We start from the raw sequence: 19,173 nt of genomic DNA on the forward strand, positions 1-19,173 counted from the left end.
TAAGCCAACCGGTTGAATTGCAGATCCTGTCCAAATCGCTATCGCCTTTCTACCTCTCTTTGTCTGTGTTTCTGGCTCCTTCTCACCCGCTCTCAGGGTTAGCTGAAATGCTGGGGGGGGAGCTGCGAGAGCTCGCCTGTGCGTGGGCGGTTTAAGCGCTTCTTTTCTTTTCAAGCAGGAGCCCACACATCGCCCTCATTTCCCTGCTAAATTTAAACCAGAGGCCGTGTTAACAGTGTGATGTTATCGACCCTTTTGCAACCGCATTTCTGCTGGAAAAGTGGCCCAAACCTCAGCTGGCAGCTCCGCACCACACAGTCTGCTCCATCACCGCACACTCACAGAAACTTCTAGGCTCTCGTTTTTTGTTTTTTTTTTTGTGTTTTTTTTCATAAAAAGTTTAGAGAATATGGCGCGTTTAAAGCCATTAGCCGCTGTCTGTGTCTCTGTACATTTTCTGCACTTATTTTCCTTTCTGCCCAAGTTTCCCTCCATTCAGCACTAGTTTCCAGGTTCATTTGGTTTGACCACTCATGCGTTTTTGTAGTTTATGTGAGCAAGGTAATGCTTTGCTGCTTCTACGGCCTTCGCTGCCCTAGACTGGAGTCGAATTGAAATTGGGGGGGGGGGGGACGCACCTCAACTCGTTTCACTCCATCAATCATGACAGCTCCTTCTCTTCCACATCACTCGTCCCCCCTCCCCCTCCTCCCCCCAACTCGTTCCAATTTTTATAGCCACCCATCTCAGCCCATGTCATCATATTTGCATTCACTCGCCTGCAAATTATCCCGCTCCGTTTCCACAAACGACGCTTATCGGCAGTGATGTGTTTTCTGCTTGTGTTGGTATTGGAAATATAAATTGAGGATCATTCATGATTCTCCTGTGGATTTAGGCAGAAAGCAAAACTGAATCCAAAGATGAGATGGGAACTTTGGGATCTGTTTGCTGTTCTGTTGAGTTGAACTGGCAGTAAACAAATTAGGCAATTAGAAGCATCACAAACTGTTACTCATGGAGTTAAGCAGCAGCTGTTCTTAAATGGCACTTTTCTAGTCCTCTGCAGTGTCGAGGGCGCATGAGGCTGCAGTTTCTGCAGCTCAATGTGAAGTGTGTTTCAGCTCGTCACACCGGCACCTCATTGAGTTCTGGCTCATGCTTCACTTCCTCGTGTGGAAATCAAGACCATCCACCCAGGAAAGGGTGGAAATTTTGTTCCTTTTTGGGGTTTTTTTTCATAAGCCAACAGTCAATAATTGATAATGACCACCAGCTCTTCCAGTGAACAATGACTCACTGGTGTGTAAGTCTGGAACAGCAAGAAGACAAAGCTTGATAATGAAGAAAAAAAGGCAGCACATCCAAGTTTGTCTGCTGCAGTAAATTCAATTCGGTTGCCTTAAAAAAAAAATCTGTTGTTTACCACTGAAGGTGTCTGGAGATAAAAACAGTATTTCATAATAACCGAAATATGAAACGAATGATGTGATCAAATGAAATCAAAGGATTATTGAATGCAGACATGTGAAGGTTTCTCCTTTAGTATTATTTGGAATGTAAGGGTTCCATTTTAATGACCGACGCTTTGTAAATGTTGCTGATAAAACTTCAGCACAGCAATGGATGAGAAAACACATCATTTCTGTCTTTAGAAAGATTTAGCTTGTGATAACAACAACTACGGCTGCACCATATAGAGAGAATTAATGGCTATCTCAATAGCAACACAAGCATTGTCAATGTTGCAAAGAGAAGAATCTCATTGCAAAGACATTGAGACTTGAAATAGGACAAGCACTGATATTGTAATGAGGGTTCACTCCAGGTTGACGAACTTTAGTGTGTTTAACTTAAACTGCAGTATATCGCAGCTCTAGTTAAACCACCTGCATATATTATTAAAATAACCATTGCAATATTCAGCATTGCTATGTTGCAGCCTTAATAACATCATTCAAGTTTCAAAAAAACATTCAGCTTATGATTTTATAATCATCTCTGTTTTAAAATGATAAAAAAAAAAAAATCTGTATTATTTAACCTTGTTTTGCCAGAACTGTAACAAATAAAATTCCGTTCACCTCTTCCTGTTGTACCGTGGAGACAGACAGATCATCAGGACAGTTAAAGTGAGGTAGTAGAAATGAGTGTACTGAGCTTTTAACAATTATTGATGGTTCAATACCATTTTTGCCTCACCAGAACCTTCATCTCCTTCTGTAATCCCCCTTCATCACTTGCCTCTGCCCTCCAGTTTCTACAGTGTTTACCATCACCATCGTCACCCCCCTTTTCTCTTCTACACTTTGTCCCTCATCCGTGTGAGCATTGTCATCCCTCCCGCCTGTTGTCAGTCAGGCCACCCATCAGTGCGCTCCTCTGCAGTGACTGAACTGCGGAGCGTGTTGCTGGTGAACGTCGGCCGCTGCGTTCTGCATCGATGGGGTTTGATGTCACAGGGCTAACATAGCGGCACTGGTAATAGGATTTCACGCTCGGCGCTGACGGAGGCCCGCGGCAAGAAATGGGCTTTCACTTCCCCCAGGAATCACTTGGCCAAGCACAGCAAGCAAGGAGAACATTTTGGAAACATATTGAAACGTAATGAGAAAAGGTCCTCCCTCAGTTTCTGGTAAGGGAAGAAGAAATGCTTTGCAGCTTCCGCACAGCTGATGGCTCGTGTCCGCAATGAGATGGTTAGCCTGTCTAACAGAGGTGCGACGTTTTTTGTTTTTTTTTACCAGGTTTAAATGCAAAAGGGACACAAGGCAGTGCATTATGTATGACAATAAGTTCCACAACAATAATTGTGCACTCGTTTGCCCAATTTGTTTGATGCCACTCAGCTTCCCTTCATGTCTTCTTTCTCCTTCACACCATCCCTTCCATCTCAGTTCTTCTTGTTTCTAAAGCATGATTCTTTTGACACCTACATTCATCTGTCAGCGAAAAAAAGACAAGGGCTTTTTTTCCTTGCCTGTTGTGTTGTTTCTGACTCATTTCTCCCCCCGCCCTGTGTCCCGTGTCTTCTCTCCCATCAGTGGAATATTGAAGAATCCACCGAGCATGTGAGTAACCCTCATGTGTGCTGCTGGGTTGTCTTGCAGGGCAGGTTCTTCTCCCCTCTGCAGTTTGGGGGTGCCGTGCGTGCTTGTGTGTTGTGGATCATGAGGCAGTGTGTGCGCGTGTGAGTGTGTTTATTCCTGTTAAGCAGTGCTTGTAGTTCACTCCTGAAAGATGTAACCCCATCATAACCGCAGCAGGAAACATGTGTCCAGATTTTTTATTTTTTTTTGTATTCATGTTTGTACATTTCAGCCTGGGATTGTCGACATGTGAAAGAATAATATTTTCTCATAAGAGGAACTAGTTACATCAGTGCATGTGCATTTCTGAGGCCTTCATTGCAGCATGCATGAATTGCTCTCCACTATCGAGCATAAAGTACAGTCAAAGGCTGCGTGTCACTGTCTCGGTGTGATGCTGCCATTAATCAGGCTCACCTAACCTGCTGTCTCCCCCACTGCGCGAGATGACATGTCTATCCGAAGGGAGGAGCTGTGAGTTTTATCAGCTCCACACATCTCTGAGATTTCCACCAGCCTTTCATGTTCTTTTCATTTGCCTGGATGGCAGCTTTCTGCGCCATGGCTGTCATGCAGCCCTTTGTTATGGCTTATTACCTCCTAGACGTCATATTACACAACCATAAATGCAGAGCCACTTACTGTTCCTAGTCAGACATTCAATAAAAGCTTGCCTGAATAGCAAATGCTGTTTTGGTATTCAAAAAATGGCAAGGAAGTCTTCATCCAAAAGGCTTTTAAGAAACAGCATGAGATTATTTATTTGAGCTATTAGCAGTTACATATATTGTATGTTTGAGTTTCTAGTGATTTTTTTTTTTTTCTCCATCCGCTTGTATACCTGCACCAGAGTTTGTGTCTTTACTTATTTTTAAGAATTAAGCCAGCATGATGCGTGCAGCTTGCGGTATTCATGTGATAACCTTAAGTTTCAGGATCTAGTTGCACAGCTTCCTCCCGGTACACCCACGCACCATGAATCAGGCTCGTCTCTCCTCTCTCCTCTGCTTTTAGCGCGTTGATTAACACCTGACAGACATGGAGCTAAACGGCATCAGAGGATGTCATCTGCTCACACATCTATATTTTTTTGTCAGCATTCTGTGTGCCAGGTAGCTAATGTAGTGTGACGAGCCACAGCAGATGTCTGCAGCAGAAACATTAGCATGTCCCGTGGAGATTTTGAACTTCTCAGTTTTATGAGAATACATATTTAAAAAGAACATAAATTATTTTGTGTTTGCTGAAAGAAACAATTATCTTTAACTATGTTGCCACATTTTCCCGTCCCAGTGTTGGAGAGAATTGTCATAGAGAAGAATACATTTGTCGAACCAGTTGACACAATCGTCTCTGTTTAATGGCCGTTGGTGCTGCTCTAATCATTTGCTCTGAAGACAAACTTTGAAGCTTTTGCTTTTTCTATTTTCTGCTTAGTTTTTAAAGGCGTTAGTAGACCTGAATCGACCTTGCCAGTTTAGAGGGAGGGACCATCTCTGTGGCGGCCGTTGCAGAGAATGTTAGTCATTTTGCATGATTAAACTAATGAGACTTCCTCCATAAACCTAAAATGGTTTTATGATCCAGTAATTTAGCAGCTTTTTTTTTTTTTTTGCACACCCCCTCGCCGCTGCTCTTAAAGGTTAGCACGGGAGCACCAAATGTCCCCCTAAAGGAGAGGCTGTAAAAAGCTTTGTGGAACTGAGCTACCTTATAGAAACTGTTAAATGTTCTTCTGTGTTGAGGAAATGAAAACTTCGTTAGCCAGAGAAGCAGTAATAGGGCGAAGCCGCGTATTAGTCTGAGTCTGACGTTTGGGAGGAGTTCCGGCAGGAAGGCTTGGAGGCATCTGTGTATTTGTCCTCTCAGTGGCCCCAGACAGAAACAGACAACTCCAGCATGTGTGCTTAAGCCTCAGGCATTCATTTGTTCTTGAGTGTGTGCTCATGTCTGTGAATATAATGGAGTGTGTGTCCATATGCACTTTCTTTTTTTTTTTTTTTTGTCTGTGTGTCTGTACATGCATGCACACGTCTGTGTGATTCCATACTTATCTGTATTTGTATGAATATATATTTACTGGTGAGTATGAACATCCGCGCGTGTGTGTGTGTGTGTGTGTGTGTGTCTGTTTGCATATGGGCTTTTTTTTCAAGCTCAGAGTGTTTAATTCCAGTGTGTGGGTGTGTTTTTATTCAGACCGATGCAGTCTGGTGAAGTGAGTGCCAGCTCTGCAGCAGGTTACCAATAACAGTGTGTTACCTCAGTTCATTTTTTTTTGTCTGTTTGTTCCTGACTGCTCAGTTACTGACTTGTTTAACCACCTCGGTGTGTCTGTGTTCTGTGCAGAGACTGCTTGGACACTTAGCCAGAGGACAATAAAAAATAAGAATTTGATTTTATTCTTCCAAATTTGAATGTTTATTTTTCTTGTGGGTTTATTTCAAAGTGTTTGAACGCCCTCCCACTGTCAGAAGTTTTTTGTTTTTTTTTTGTTTTTTTACATTGTGGGATTTTAACAGGCTGCAGGCTAGTGATGATCCTAAGCTCCTCTGGGTTTAAGCTCATGCTTATCCATGCGGCAGGCATGAACACTGACACACTGGTGATGTTCTGGTTCATTTGGTTTGTTGGTTAATGGGTTCAGCGTGTGCCTTTACAATTGGGCTCAGGAATTTTTCTTGACCAAGAAAAGTTTCTGCTCCTGTTTTTTGTGTGCCTTTAAAACATTAAACGTTACATTTCTAGGCAAACTCATCTAGAAATTATAAGTGGGTGGAGAAGTGGGGTATTAATCTTGTAATGCTTTCTTTGGGTGCTGTGTGATTTTTTTTTTTTTTTTTTTTTTTTTTAATGGAGTTTGTTTGATGGGTTTTTTTTATGTTGTTTTACTCACCTCTAGTGAGGTTTCCCTCAGACTGACTGACTTCCTTTTTTACGTCTAACCTTGGGATTTCACCATGTTACAGGAGACCATTATCAGTGGACTTCAGTCTGAAACCACCTACTCTGTCACCGTAGCAGCCTACACCACAAAAGGAGACGGAGCTCGCAGCAAAGCTAAAGTCATCACTACAACTGGAGCAGGTCAGAGGTGGTTTTTATCAGAGTTTTCACGTAAAACAGGGAAATGCATGTCTGTTTACAGTGAGAACGGTGGAATTATCTTTCAGGCTTAAAGCTGATCACCTCTGCCTTCCTGGTTTAACGGTACTATAGGATTAGAAGTTCCCAGAAGACGGAAATATCACCTTAGTTTCAATGGCCAGACTTTCTCAGTTTTAGTTGAAATCTGTTGAATAAGGCATGTAACCTTCAGTGTGTGCAGTCAAACCTGTCTGCTCGCTGCTTTGTTGTGATTTAAGTGTGATTGACTGAATCCATAGAAGTATCAAGGTTGATCAAAATGCAAGTTGCTCGCTGGATGAAGCATAAAATCACAATTTCTGTTTTGAATATAGGAAACCTGCTTGGATTTTATATCACCTAAATTTCTATTCAATAAAAAGGGCACAAATTGTGGTCATACACAACTTCAAAACATCCATAGTGTTGGAAAATTGCCCCCCAGATCAACATGCTAATTTTCACTCTGTGTGTGATTTGCTTGGAGATGCAGGAGTGAAATGAATTTTAAAACCGTTCTTTCACCATCTAAAGCATCTCACATGTGGGATCTTGATCCGACAGACCCCTCTTACTGCTCTGCAAGGTGTCCCACTGATTATAGCTGACATGATCGACAATAATAAACCATTTTTCTTACAACGTAATCCTTACCAGGTCCACTGCAGTCTGCAGGATAGTTTAATGCCATCTCCTCCAGTCGTGATAGCCTGCAGAGTTGTCCATGGGAGCAATAATTGGCATTTATTTTAGGATTTGAGTAACAATGCTGCTTCTTGGAGTGGAAAAGAAATCAGTCATCTTGTTTAAAAACCCACAAATGTATCATGTTTCTAAAAATAAATGTTTCCACTTCACTGAAGCTAAAAAAAAATGGTTTGAACAAAGATGGCAGCTTGATTAAAACCAGGTTTTCACTCAGGGTTTTTATTTTATCTTCATAATTTTGGCATAAATTGGCATGAACGCTGTATGTTTTACATTTTCAGAGGGATTTCAGTTAATTTAATCTTCTCCTCTCTTTCAATGTCTCTTTTTCTCAGTTCCAGGCAAACCCACCATGATGATCAGCATCACCATGGACAACACAGCGCTGATCCAGTGGCAACCTCCCAAAGAAATGGTTGGGGAGCTGATGGGCTACCAGCTCCAGTACAAGCGCACTGACGAGGAAACCTACACCTCGCGCGAGCTGAGAAAAACAGACGACCACTACACTGTCACCGGGACGCACAAAGGCGCCACCTACAGCTTCCGCCTCAGCGCCCGTAACCGCGCTGGCATCGGAGAGGCCTACGTGAAGGAGATCAGCACTCCCGAAGACGTGCCGTCAGGTTATCCAACCAATCTACAAGTCACTGGGCTGACCCAGTCCAGCACCCAGCTGACCTGGGAACCCCCGCTGCTGGCAGAGAGGAATGGCAAGATCGTCTACTACCTGGTGGTGTACCGGGACATCAACAGCCACCAAAACAGCACCAACCGCACGGCAGACACTCACATGACCATCCTGGGCCTTAACCCTGACACAACCTATGACATCCGTGTTCAGGCATTTACCAGCAAGGGTGGGGGACCCCTGAGCCCCAGCATCCAGAGCAGGACCATGTCAAACGGTAGGACGAGTCGGAGAATGCCCAACATTTACACATAAACACTACAGCCGTGTTTGATCTGAAAACAGGATATAAAGGGGGAATACATGCGTGCATAAACACACAGTGACACCACGGTGTTGCCCTCAGCATAATGTGCACGAGCACATGCATGAGCTCCATATCGCTCGCTGGCGTCTCAGACTGCAGAACCGGCTCTGTCTCTATCAGCCGTGTCTTCTCTTCCACTCAGTATATTGCAGCTCTGTTTATTGATTTATAGAGTGCTAATCTCATTACGCGCTACAGTCACATTATCACGCGTCCTCATCCCTCCATCCCATTACACACAAATCTTCGGCGTACCCAGCATGTACCTTTTCATGCATTTTGTGATCTTGTACACATGAGCGCTCGTATTTATTAATGCGCTTGATGCCTATTTTAGGACACAAGTTGCAACGCTTGGTGTCATGAGCATCTCCTGGTAATCACAGAGATCTGGGCCTGTTGCATGCGTCTTGGTATGAATGAGGTAGCAACACATGAAACAGGCTTAGTGAGATGGAGGCTATTTTTGTGTGATCTATAATCAGGCGTGAATGTGATTGTTTCTGTTCTTTGAACAGCACCGCTGCTTGTCAAGCTGGGTACTAAGGATACTGTCTGTTCACATTGTGCACCGAGGGGACTACTTGCTTTAAAGTGGTGTGAAATTGAATTACACATTTTGTTGTGTACAAGATCTCTCACTGTATTTATTAATCCCAGATTCTTCCCCTCTTATAGATTTCCCGACTCTTAACTTTGGTGTCAAAGCTGTCACAAAGACATCCGTCCTGCTTACCTGGGATTTGCCACCAAACTACAAACCCCAGCTTCCTTTTAAGGTGAGACAGAAAACGAGATAGAAATTATTCGAGTCACAGCTGCAGTAAAAAGTGTTTATAGCAAACAAGTAAATTACAGTTGTGCTCATATTTATTCATACCATTTCATTAAAGAAGGAAAAAACAGGTCCTTTAAATAAGCTGAAATTGACTAAAGTAATAACTAATAAACATTTTACTAACATTATGACATTATTTTCTAATTCTGGTTCAATAGAAATATTTTTTTAAAAAGCAAACAAATAAGATAATTTATATCAGTCATAAACTGATATTTAGTTGAACAATCCTTTAATGTTTCCGCTACAGTCAGGTGTTTTCTGTTCCTTTCAGTCAGACTTCTGCACCTGTTGACAGGTATTTTGTCCCACTGTTCAACAGAAAAGTGCTCTAATTGCTCCAGGACCAATTTGTTTGTTTGTTTGTTTTTCTTTCTTTAACTCAATTAAATTAAAAAAATAGTGTCTTATCTTACTAAATTATATTTTTACAAATTTTTAATTATTGTTCCTAAAAGGAAATTAAATGAAAGGATATTACATACATATACATATGAACACAACTGTAAATACAAGAGTTGTATTTGTTGTTTTGTTGTTACTTAAACCGAGTGCTGCGTGTATTAAAAGCTGGTGAAGTTGCTATAGAAATAGTTTTACATGTTTAATAAAGTGGCTTCTCCTATTTGCACAAAAAAAATAAAATTGTAATTCATTTAAGAGATATGATAATATTTCATAATGAAATTACAACAATTCCCACATTGTTTAGGAGGAGTAGAGGCAATCAGGTGTAAAGAACTGCTGGATATGCACCGATGGACAGATGTGACTAGAGATGAGGTGTCAGATAGGATATACACCTCCCATAGATCAATAATGTTTTCAGGGTTTTTTTTTCCCAACTTTATGTGTGTACCAAGGAAAAAGAAAGAACGGCAGGATGTCTTTAACCATATGTGCCCCCCCTTGTGTGTGTTTACAGATCCTGTATAACCAGCAAAGTGTGGAGGTCATGGGGAACCTAAAGAGGAAGCTGATCACACAGCTGCAGCCCAACACCGACTACTCGTTTGTATTGACAAGCAGGGGAAACATTGCTGGAGGTCTGCAGCAGCAGGTGTCCATCCGTACTGCCCCCGACCTGATTAAAACCAAACCCACCACTCACCAGGCTCACGGTGGCAAGATGACGGTCAATCTACCCAAAGTCCAAACCACTGCTCCCGTCAGGTCGGTACCCAGTCAGCAAAGGTCGGCTGAAGCAAACCCCACAGCTAAAGCAATAACCTAACAATGTAATGAAGTATTACTGGACGTCCGTCTCAGAAAGCAGATAAAGAAAAAAAAATCATGAAATCAGCGTCAATTTAGAAGTAAAACAGAAATGCACAAACATAGAATAAAAATAAAAATAAATATTTTCACTGATAATTTACTTAAATGGACCATTTAAAAGCAAAGTAACTTAAAAGATCATTAAATCAAAGTGAGTCAAAACACAAATGTGAATTTATGTCTAGTTTTACTCATTTAAAGTGGAACTATTATGCGCATTTCAGGGTAATTTATTTTTATTTCTGAGACCAGAACCAGGATTGATCAACTTATTGTAACAAAGCCTCTCCGTAGGCTGTCAGATCAGCCTGTGGGCAAAACGAGTGGATTGAGACTCTTCCGCATTAAGCCCCGCCTCCCGCCACTGCGCTACATCACAACTGCTTTCGCCGTCATTATAACATCTCATAAACAGAAGGATTAGGCTAATATGAACTCAATAAAAAAAACAAAATACAATGTCAACACATAGCAGACAGCCCTACATGTTGGAACCTGAATCAGACCCTGAAAACAGTGGAAAACAGCAACCCACAGCAAGGAATGCAGCAGGATGTCTCTCTTTGACAAACTCACCAGCCATCGTTGGAAATAACTTTATCCCACGTTTTCCACCCGCCTGATGTATTTGTACATGCCCTTGTTAACCAGTAGAAGGTAACCAATCACCGAACCTTATCCCCTGGGACGTCACAAGGATTTCCAAGTAGAAAAAACTCTCTAAAACGACGCGTTTTTTGTCGCCATGGAAACCGGACGGAGAGCGTGCTGGAACTCAAACTCAAACTCAAACATGCGTTTATGTGATAAAAAACAAAGCTGTTCACATGTCTGATGAGGATTCGATACTGTAACACTTTAGAAAGCTCAGAAAACTCCAAATACCATAATAGCACCCCTGTTACGGCTGCCCCCAATTGCCCATCAACCCATTTTTCATTCAGCCTGGAAACCATCATCTGGCCTCCCCTTGGCTGGGATTGGTTCCTCCATGTCACCTAGTCTCGTTGACATCTCTGTGTGGCTGACCTCTGCTCCAATGAGGATTCGACACCTCTCCGATCCAGGACAAAAGAGCGCCAAGTTCTTTATTCAGGGGCAGCTGTGTGGTGGCTACAGCTTGCCCTCTCTGAGGTTTATTTTGGTGGTTGGTTTTGAAGAGCCTTTAAGGCCTAGTCTGTAGTTTTGTTGGCTTTTGTGTAGCCTTGGATCTTTGCTGTTTGTTTTAATTGTTTAATGGCCTGGGTTAAAGGTGCTTGATTGTATTTGTGTAAAATTACTCTGTTCTAGTATTTTGTTGCCCTGCCCTTCCAAGCGGGCCTGTATTGATTCCTTTTTATTTTTCTGTGGGACAATAAAGTTTCCCAATACACTTTTTGGTCTGGCACATTTGTTTTATGTTGCGGCTCTTACCCCTAGACCGCTGGGTTGTAACAACCCCTTTAAGCTAAATTTATTTGCAAGCGTTTTTGGTGCATTTAATGGCATTTTCATAATTAAAAAATTATTCTAATGTATCCATTAATAATCTTTCTGAATTATTTTTCATTTTGCAGTTTCAGGCCACAAAAAGTCATAAAACTTTTTTTTTTTTTTTTGTCTAGTATGATACTCTATGAAAATAGATACATTATTAAATTATTTGCTGTCAATAAACTTTTTTGGGGGTTGTCTGTAGATCTCGGCCCCAGAAGTGTTAATGCACTCGCAACTCAGAAAACTAAACAACTTTTTATGACATCGACCGAAGCCCAAATGGCACACTTGTATCGGATCAATACTAAGTACAACTTTTACTCTCAACCACTTTTATTACACAGAAGCTGATGATAATTGAGACTTACCGCCAGGTCGAGCTCTCTTATCTTTTGACGCAAATTGTTGAAAACAGGGTTGCGAGTAAAGCCTTTGCTTCAGATGCATCCACATACAGATCCATCTTTGTACGGAGGGAGCCCAGCGTTGATTGGTAAAAAGATTACAGGGCTGGCGAGGCTGACTAAGGTCCAGCACAGATCGATAGATAAAGTGCAGATGATTGGGGATGGGAGATATGAGAGCTGGGCGTATAAGTGAGAGGAGATGTGAGGAGTGTTGTTACACATGTCTCCTCCAGCTCCTCCAGACTCGAGGGACTGTTGAATCGCATGTGAAGCCTAGAAAGAAGGAGACTTGCTTTCACATTCAGCAGCAGCTCTTTCTACAAAATGCCACTACGGGGAAGCAAGTTTTAGCTGAGAGAAAGCACTCAGGGAGGGAAAAAACACACACACACAGATATTTGTATATTGTGTACTTCCAAGTGTGTTCCTTCATCCATTAACCAATCGTCTTAGTGTGACCCTAAATGCCTTTTTAATGTCTTTCATTTCCCACTGTTTTAGTCTTTATAATGATACCAGGAACGGAACACACACAAACACACACACACATACATACATACATGCAAGGCCACTCACATAGCTGCTCTTATTAACCTTAGGAATCCTGTGGGGAACTCTATTAGCTGAAGGCTCCCCTCACCGGGGAAGTGTTTGTTCCAGTCTATGTGGCAGATGTTCTTAGTGATTAGCTATTAATTGAGGAACGCGGTGCCAATCTGCTGGTGTTCGACCTCAGTCCGACACACTTTCGCAGCCCCTCCATTTTTGGAATTTGTCCTAACATGCCTCGCAGTGAAAGTGTGTCTGAACGCGTTGACCGCAGTATTAATCCCAGCGTGTGTATGTGTTTCAGTTGGTCCAGCTTTACACAGGCTTTACTTTCCCTCGGCAGGTGGTACTACATCGTGGTGGTGCCGGTGTCCCAGTCGACGCGGCGGTGGAAGAATCCAGACGAGATGGACCTGGATGAGGTGAGTGCCAGGCAGTGGCTGATTGGCTAATGTGCCAGGTGAGGGGTCACAAATAGCATCTTCTGTTCCAACTGGGTAGGGAGTCACTGGTTGAAGCTAATTAGCTCTACCCTCCTGGGCTCTGTAAGGAAGAGGCGGCTGGGCAGAGAGTCTTCAAACAATGAGTCACTCCGGTAGTTTGGGAGGGGGGGGGGGGGGCATCCTGATAGGATGCAAGGTCTGCAGTTAGGGTCCATCTGTTGCATATAACAGTCTGCATTACAGAGGAAAGTCTTAATGTTGTGTAACAGTTGGCATGATTGTTAACTAATTAAACTTTATTTATGAAGCTCTTTTTTTTTTTTTTAAACTCTACTTACAAACTACTGCCTTTATCATTTTGGTTTGCAAGCTTTGCAAAAAGCTTCACACAAGCTATTCAAATGAGGACAAAGATTTGTGTCGGCTTTGTTCTTCTTTTGCATAAAGGTCCATCTTGTTCATGAGGGAGTTTAAACTAAACTGCATTTCTAAATATTAATTGCATAGTTTTTAACTAAACTACCAGGTTCGTTGGTTTGAGTCAGTATTGTTCAAGCTCCCTGTAGAAATAACAGAGGAGACAGAGAGGGAAAGAGATGGGACTCCCTGAGTCATTAAGCACTGAGCAGGCCATTGTCTCCCCCGCCCCCCCCCCCCCCCCTCCCTCTCTAACATAATGATTTAATAAAGCTACATCTGGAGCAGCACATGAGACATCACTGACAGAAAACAAAATGCTGCTGAAAACACAATGCCGCAGTGCTGCATGCTCCTGCTCATTTATTAACCAGGCTGGCAGTCATGCTGAGATTGTGTGCCGGAGCAAGCGCTAATTGCTCACTTCGTGGCTTGGCTGCTTTGTTTGCTGTTATATCAGTGTGCAAGGGGCATTTTAACTCTGTGGAATCATTATCTCTCATGGAGGTGGAACCAGACCTAGATTTACACCTTCAGTGCAAAGGTTTTGTTATGTGGAATTTCAGAGGATGAAATTCAATCGTTCACCTGAACAATTGCATAAAGTTTAGTTTTGGTCTAAACAAAGATTTTTTTTTCCACCTGTAATCCTATGAAAGCTTCCTGTTTTAGCTCTGCGTCTAATTACAGGCTGTTAGATATCAGATGTCTTGCTGTTTTCCTGAAGGTGACCTTCACACTTTGCTTTCCTTCCACAGCTGCTCATTTCAAGCGAGGGTCCGATCCTGAGACGCAGGCGTCACCTGGATCCCTTCAAGCCGTACATTGCAGCCAAGTTAAGCTCCCTGCCCACCACCTTTACGCTGGGCGATGAGAAGCAGTACGACGGCTTCTACAACAAGCCCCTGATCGGACAACAGGAGTATCTCTGCTTTGTCCTGGCGGTGCTTCAAGATGAAGAGACGGACAGCGCTGCTAATTATGTAAGACAGACACACCGTTTCTTTCCTTACTGGTTCGGGTCAGGCAATTTTACTTGACAGCATGTCATTCTACTTTTGGATTCACTAAAATAAAAACCAAATTCAGCATGCTCTGTGTATTTGCACAGAGCAATCCCCCCCCCCCCCCCCACACACACACACACACACACAAAATATTCAAGTTTATTACCAATCCTCATGCTCAAACCACTTGAGCCTTCCAAAATTGTTGTTGTTCTTACTGCCACTTACCCCTTAATGTTGCCATCTCTAAAAGTAATTGCAGCTTGTCCTGATAACTCCCTTACCAGTCGACAGTGACATCAGAAATCCAGCTCGGCCGTTTCTGCAGCCAGCAGTGGCCCCGCACAGATCTCTTAAGAATGCTAATACAAAACTCTTGGCTTTCTAAGTGGAGGCGCTATGCACTCGTCAAACAGCACTAACATGGAGGCCCAGCTCTCTATGGGATGGTCTGGGCTAAACTTCAGTGCAGGAGGAATGAGAGTCTGCGATTGCTTTGAGCTCCTCCAGTACCCGGGACATGCATATTCAGTAGCTGGGCCCGGGGGCGTTCACAGAAGGGGGGAGAGTGCGAGCGCTCCATGTCTGAAACCAAATCCTGGACTTTTCACCTATTTCTTTCTCTTCACCCCCTCCTTTGAGCTTTTTTTTTTTTTTTTTCCCCTTTCTCTCTGCCCCCTCTGCATCTCTCTCCCTCTTCACATCTTCCTCCGCTGTGAAGACAGCAGAGGAGATTGATTAGTGAGGATGGAGTTAAGAGGGAGACGAGTGGCCTGGTCACAGGGCCAGGAGAGTCTGTAAAGCAGGCCCGAATCCCTTGAAACACTGCTTTACATGTCCCTAAAGCCCCTCCTCCCTCAGTAATCCCCACTCCTCCTCTCATAGGAGGGGAGGGACGTGTGAAGGAGGCTGTACTGGGCAGCCATGATATACTTGACTTCAAAGGAGATGCTCAAATCCCATTGCTGCACAAAACCCTCACCCTACCTGCAAGACACGCCATGTTGGATCAGTGGGGTTTACGATTTGTCTCTTTGTGAGTACTTCCCTTCCTTAAACTGGGTAGCACTTGCACACCTTTCAATTTGAATCACTTGGTTTAATCAGATATCAATCATAGGGTGTGTCCCGTGTTTACCTTCAATAAAACAACCTTGTTATTGGCAGATTTCTGTATTCTTCAGTTTTTTTACTCGTACTTCAGATGAGATGCAGTTTATCTGAACTGGATGGTTTTCTAACAGAGTCTTTGCTTCGGAGCATGGAGGGACCTTCCCAAAGCTGTAGTCTGACTCACCAGATGTCAACTGCTGGTACCAGTCTGCCAGCAATCCACTCATTTCATCCGCTTCAGCCAAATACATGTTACAGTTTTTAAAGTATACTGTTAAAAAAAAAAGAAAGACAACAAACAAACAAAAACAGGCTCTGCTCAGCTGCAACCTGCATGCTGGAACCGGCCGTATTATATAAAGATTTATGTTGTGCAATGATTGGAACATTTGCAGAGCAGGGTTGAGTTGGGGCTCCACCAAAACAAGTTCTTCCTTGATGGTCTTCTTTCCTCGCTGTGCAGCTACAAACCAGAGCACCTTTTTGTTTTCTTTCAGTTTCCCCAAAATAGAAACGAGGATTAAAGGAACAATCGTTAGTTAGATATGTAAAATGTGGAATCAAATATTGCTGCTACTGAAAGAGGAAACAACTACTGGTTCGTCTTCTGCTGAACATTTGTGCTTCAGTAAATGTGTGAAGAAAAAGTAGAGCTTCTAGTTTTAACTTCAGATTGATTTTTTTTTTTTTTTACCAAATTTTCAGGGTTTTTTTAAAAAGACGTCTGCCTGTTAGGCACATCATGCAGACAAAGAACCGTCTTTAACCCTTAAAACTTCAAGTCACTTTTTGCTACTTGTAGTCCACCTCTTTGTTTTTGTGGGTTTTTTTTTTCAATGTAAAATTTCATGTAGAACATCAACACTTTGAAGCAAACTCAACATATAGAAGTGATTTCACAGCCTCAGGCTCACTTGTCAGATTATGAGGCTGGAATTATGTAAAATGACAATATTGATACATTTTGCACCATAAAGGCTGACCAAAAATAAAAGAAAATACTTAAAACACTTTGTAAAAAAACACAACACACAAACCAACAGTGACCAAGCTTTTCTTTATCTGCATATTATTCTTTTAAGTCTTGGCTCAATTTACTCATTTACATATTATTTATGTTACTATTGACCTACAATCCTGACAAAGCCAACTCCAGTTCACGTAGTTTGTGGCACAACAGTGTGTTTAAAATGTCTTTATAGTTAAAGTGCAGCCATAGAGAAGCATTACTTTTGTTCTTTTCAGACAAACATACAGTTTTTCTTGTCACTCGTCGACTTTTGGCTGCTTCTGATTGGACATCACCATCAATTTAAGCTGATGGGTGTAAAATTTAACAGGAAGTCACTTTATCTAAGTCTCCATGTCAAAATAGAGGTCTCTGATCCACATAGCAGTGATAGCAGTTTTGCTTTTATCACAAGAGTTGGATAAATAATCATGTTGTCATAGATGAATCATCGTAGATTTACCATATTCTCAGAATAAACACATCATTTTGGCAGATGGGTTGGAACTTTTTAAATAGGATATAAATGCCTGGAAAATGTTTCCGTTGACCACCTTAAGGGTAAGCTATTGATCACAATTCCCCCCACAGAGTTATACTTCACCGTTCCTGAGAAACCGTTGTCCATAGAAGTGATTGCGCTCCCTAAAGTTTTAGGGGTTAAAGCATACACGCTATTTCTGGATCAAAGCTGCAGTAAATGATTTACAAAAACATATTTATATAAAGCACAATCATTGTCATGACAATGATTGTTGCAATCCACATTGAGAACAGTTTTTTTTTTCTTATTTGTCCAATTAAACATACCGAAATGTTTGTTGGCTACAGCCATCAGGCTGTCATTGATTGCTGAATAAATCCCTTAACTGCACTCTTTGGGAAACTCGGATACCGCAGCACAGCATTTGTTTTTGTCACCCCCTACGCAACACTTGTAAACGTTTATTACCAAACACACTGCTACAGAAGGTAAAGTGTGCCTGAGGATCGAGCAGTTGGCAGAAGCCGCCTCAAGCGGGATCTTCACCAGACCCAGGAGAATAAAACAACAAGTACTGGAATAAATGACTTGTGTCTTTACTAGCCTTCCTCACTGCTTCCCCAAACTCCCCCAGTGCAGATCAAACAAGACCGCCAGGGTTTAATAAACCCTCATATATCAATGGCCACGAGCAGCCAGCAGTGGTTTAGAGGAAGAGGAGAAGGAAGGAAAGGCAAAAGGGGATGAGAGAAAGGAAGGAGAAGAGTGTGTGCCTTCATGTCTCCCCAGCACCCAAGGCAGATAAACAAGCCGGGGGAAGTGTGAAATGGGATGATAGATGCTGGGTGTGTATAAACAGTATCATTTAATGTGAGAAGAGAGTGAGAGAGGGAGGTAGCATGAAATATTGTGTGATGTGAGACAGAGAGGAGGGGAGGTGTTGGAAGGAGGAAAAGAGGATGGCAAAATGTTTGCCTTGTGTCCAGTCCAGCCCGTGAAGCTCAGATGAGAGGAAGTAAACTAGCGGCAGAGGAGAAAATTGTGTTAATGTGTGCTTTTCTTATGATAAGAGAAAGGTGAGCTTCTGGCACAAAAAGAAAGCAAAGCAGCGTGATCAAATTAGTTCAGCGCATTTCGCTGCTTGCAGTGCGATCCAGCTGTTTAAGGTTTGCCTCACTGGCAAGAAGCGTTGCATTGGCTGCACTAATTCGTCTGTTCTGGGCTCACTGAGGACTGCCTTTCATAAACATTATCAAGAGAAAGTTATGAAAACAAGATGGGTTTTTTCTGTTGTTGTTGTTGTCATTTGTTGTCATTTTTTTCTTTTAGAAAACATGAGCATATTCATGTTGAACTTTTCAAGGGTGATGGGAATGTTGGGAACACAGTTGATCAGCTGCGCTGTGCCACATCCACTCCTACTAACATCTCCCAGTAGCAGTGCCTCTAGATATCCCCAACCCTTTTTTATTTATGTCTATATCAGATCATTTATGGGAGCAAACGATAGATTGTATATAAAAAGATGGATGGAGCCTCCGTGACGTCACCCGTAGGTTTCTGAAGAGCTGAATTGAAGCTCGGTAAGAGGTTCCTGCCGTCGCCATGTGGCAGGGTCATGGTGTCATCTCGCCCAGAAAATACAAATTTGGGCTAAGAGGTAGAGCTGAGAAGGGGGCTGTGAGCGTGGGGGTGGATGATTGAGTTTGAGCAAACTCCGAGCTGCCTGTAGCTAAGACCTAACCAAGCTAACCTGGAGATAACAGGAACTAACCAGCTAACGGAGGTAAGCGGGCTAAAGCTAAGACCGGCTCTACGTTATTCTACTTGAAGCGAGAGTTCGGGTACTTGTCAATCAAAAGGACACGCCCCTAAATATGTCAAATTTCAAGATTAAATTACTTTTAAACGGGGGAGTTAGAAAAGAATTCACTCCCCCCATGAAGCTGTTACCTGACCTATTAAACCGAAAATGGATTTTTGTACCAGGCTGTACACATGTTTATTTCTGCAGTGAAGTTGGTCTTTTTAAAGTGGGAGTGTATGGGGATTTGCTCTGTTTTGGAGGATGAGAGGGGAACTGCAATTTCATGCACTTTCACATAGGCTTTACTTTTACTCACCAGAGGTTGCCACTTGAAGCAGAGTTGTAAAAGCCACACCCAATATCCCATATAAGTGTGTACACCCATGAGCAGCAACATAAAAACCACTTATGTGGGATGTGATTG

General features: G+C 42.5%; 1 protein-coding gene across 5 annotated transcripts in view; it reads left to right on the forward strand.

The window, feature by feature from the left end:
• The window catches only part of ptprfb (protein tyrosine phosphatase receptor type Fb), a 181,668-nt gene that overhangs the window by 122,369 nt on the left and 40,126 nt on the right, over positions 1–19,173 (forward strand). For 3 of the 5 annotated variants that reach the window (XM_079244008.1, XM_079244011.1, XM_079244009.1), the window contains 7 exons: positions 3,045–3,071; positions 6,059–6,176; positions 7,259–7,831; positions 8,600–8,700; positions 9,685–9,932; positions 12,813–12,891; positions 14,088–14,312. In XM_079244008.1, the coding sequence (XP_079100134.1) occupies positions 3,045–3,071; positions 6,059–6,176; positions 7,259–7,831; positions 8,600–8,700; positions 9,685–9,932; positions 12,813–12,891; positions 14,088–14,312 (1,371 nt within the window). The remainder of the gene's footprint in view (positions 1–3,044; positions 3,072–6,058; positions 6,177–7,258; positions 7,832–8,599; positions 8,701–9,684; positions 9,933–12,812; positions 12,892–14,087; positions 14,313–19,173) is intronic. The other 2 variants (XM_079244010.1, XM_079244012.1) reach the window with 1 other exon arrangement.

The sequence above is a fragment of the Telmatherina bonti genome (assembly GCF_933228915.1).
Source record: "Telmatherina bonti genome assembly, chromosome: 7".
Lineage (NCBI taxonomy): Eukaryota > Metazoa > Chordata > Actinopteri > Atheriniformes > Telmatherinidae > Telmatherina > Telmatherina bonti.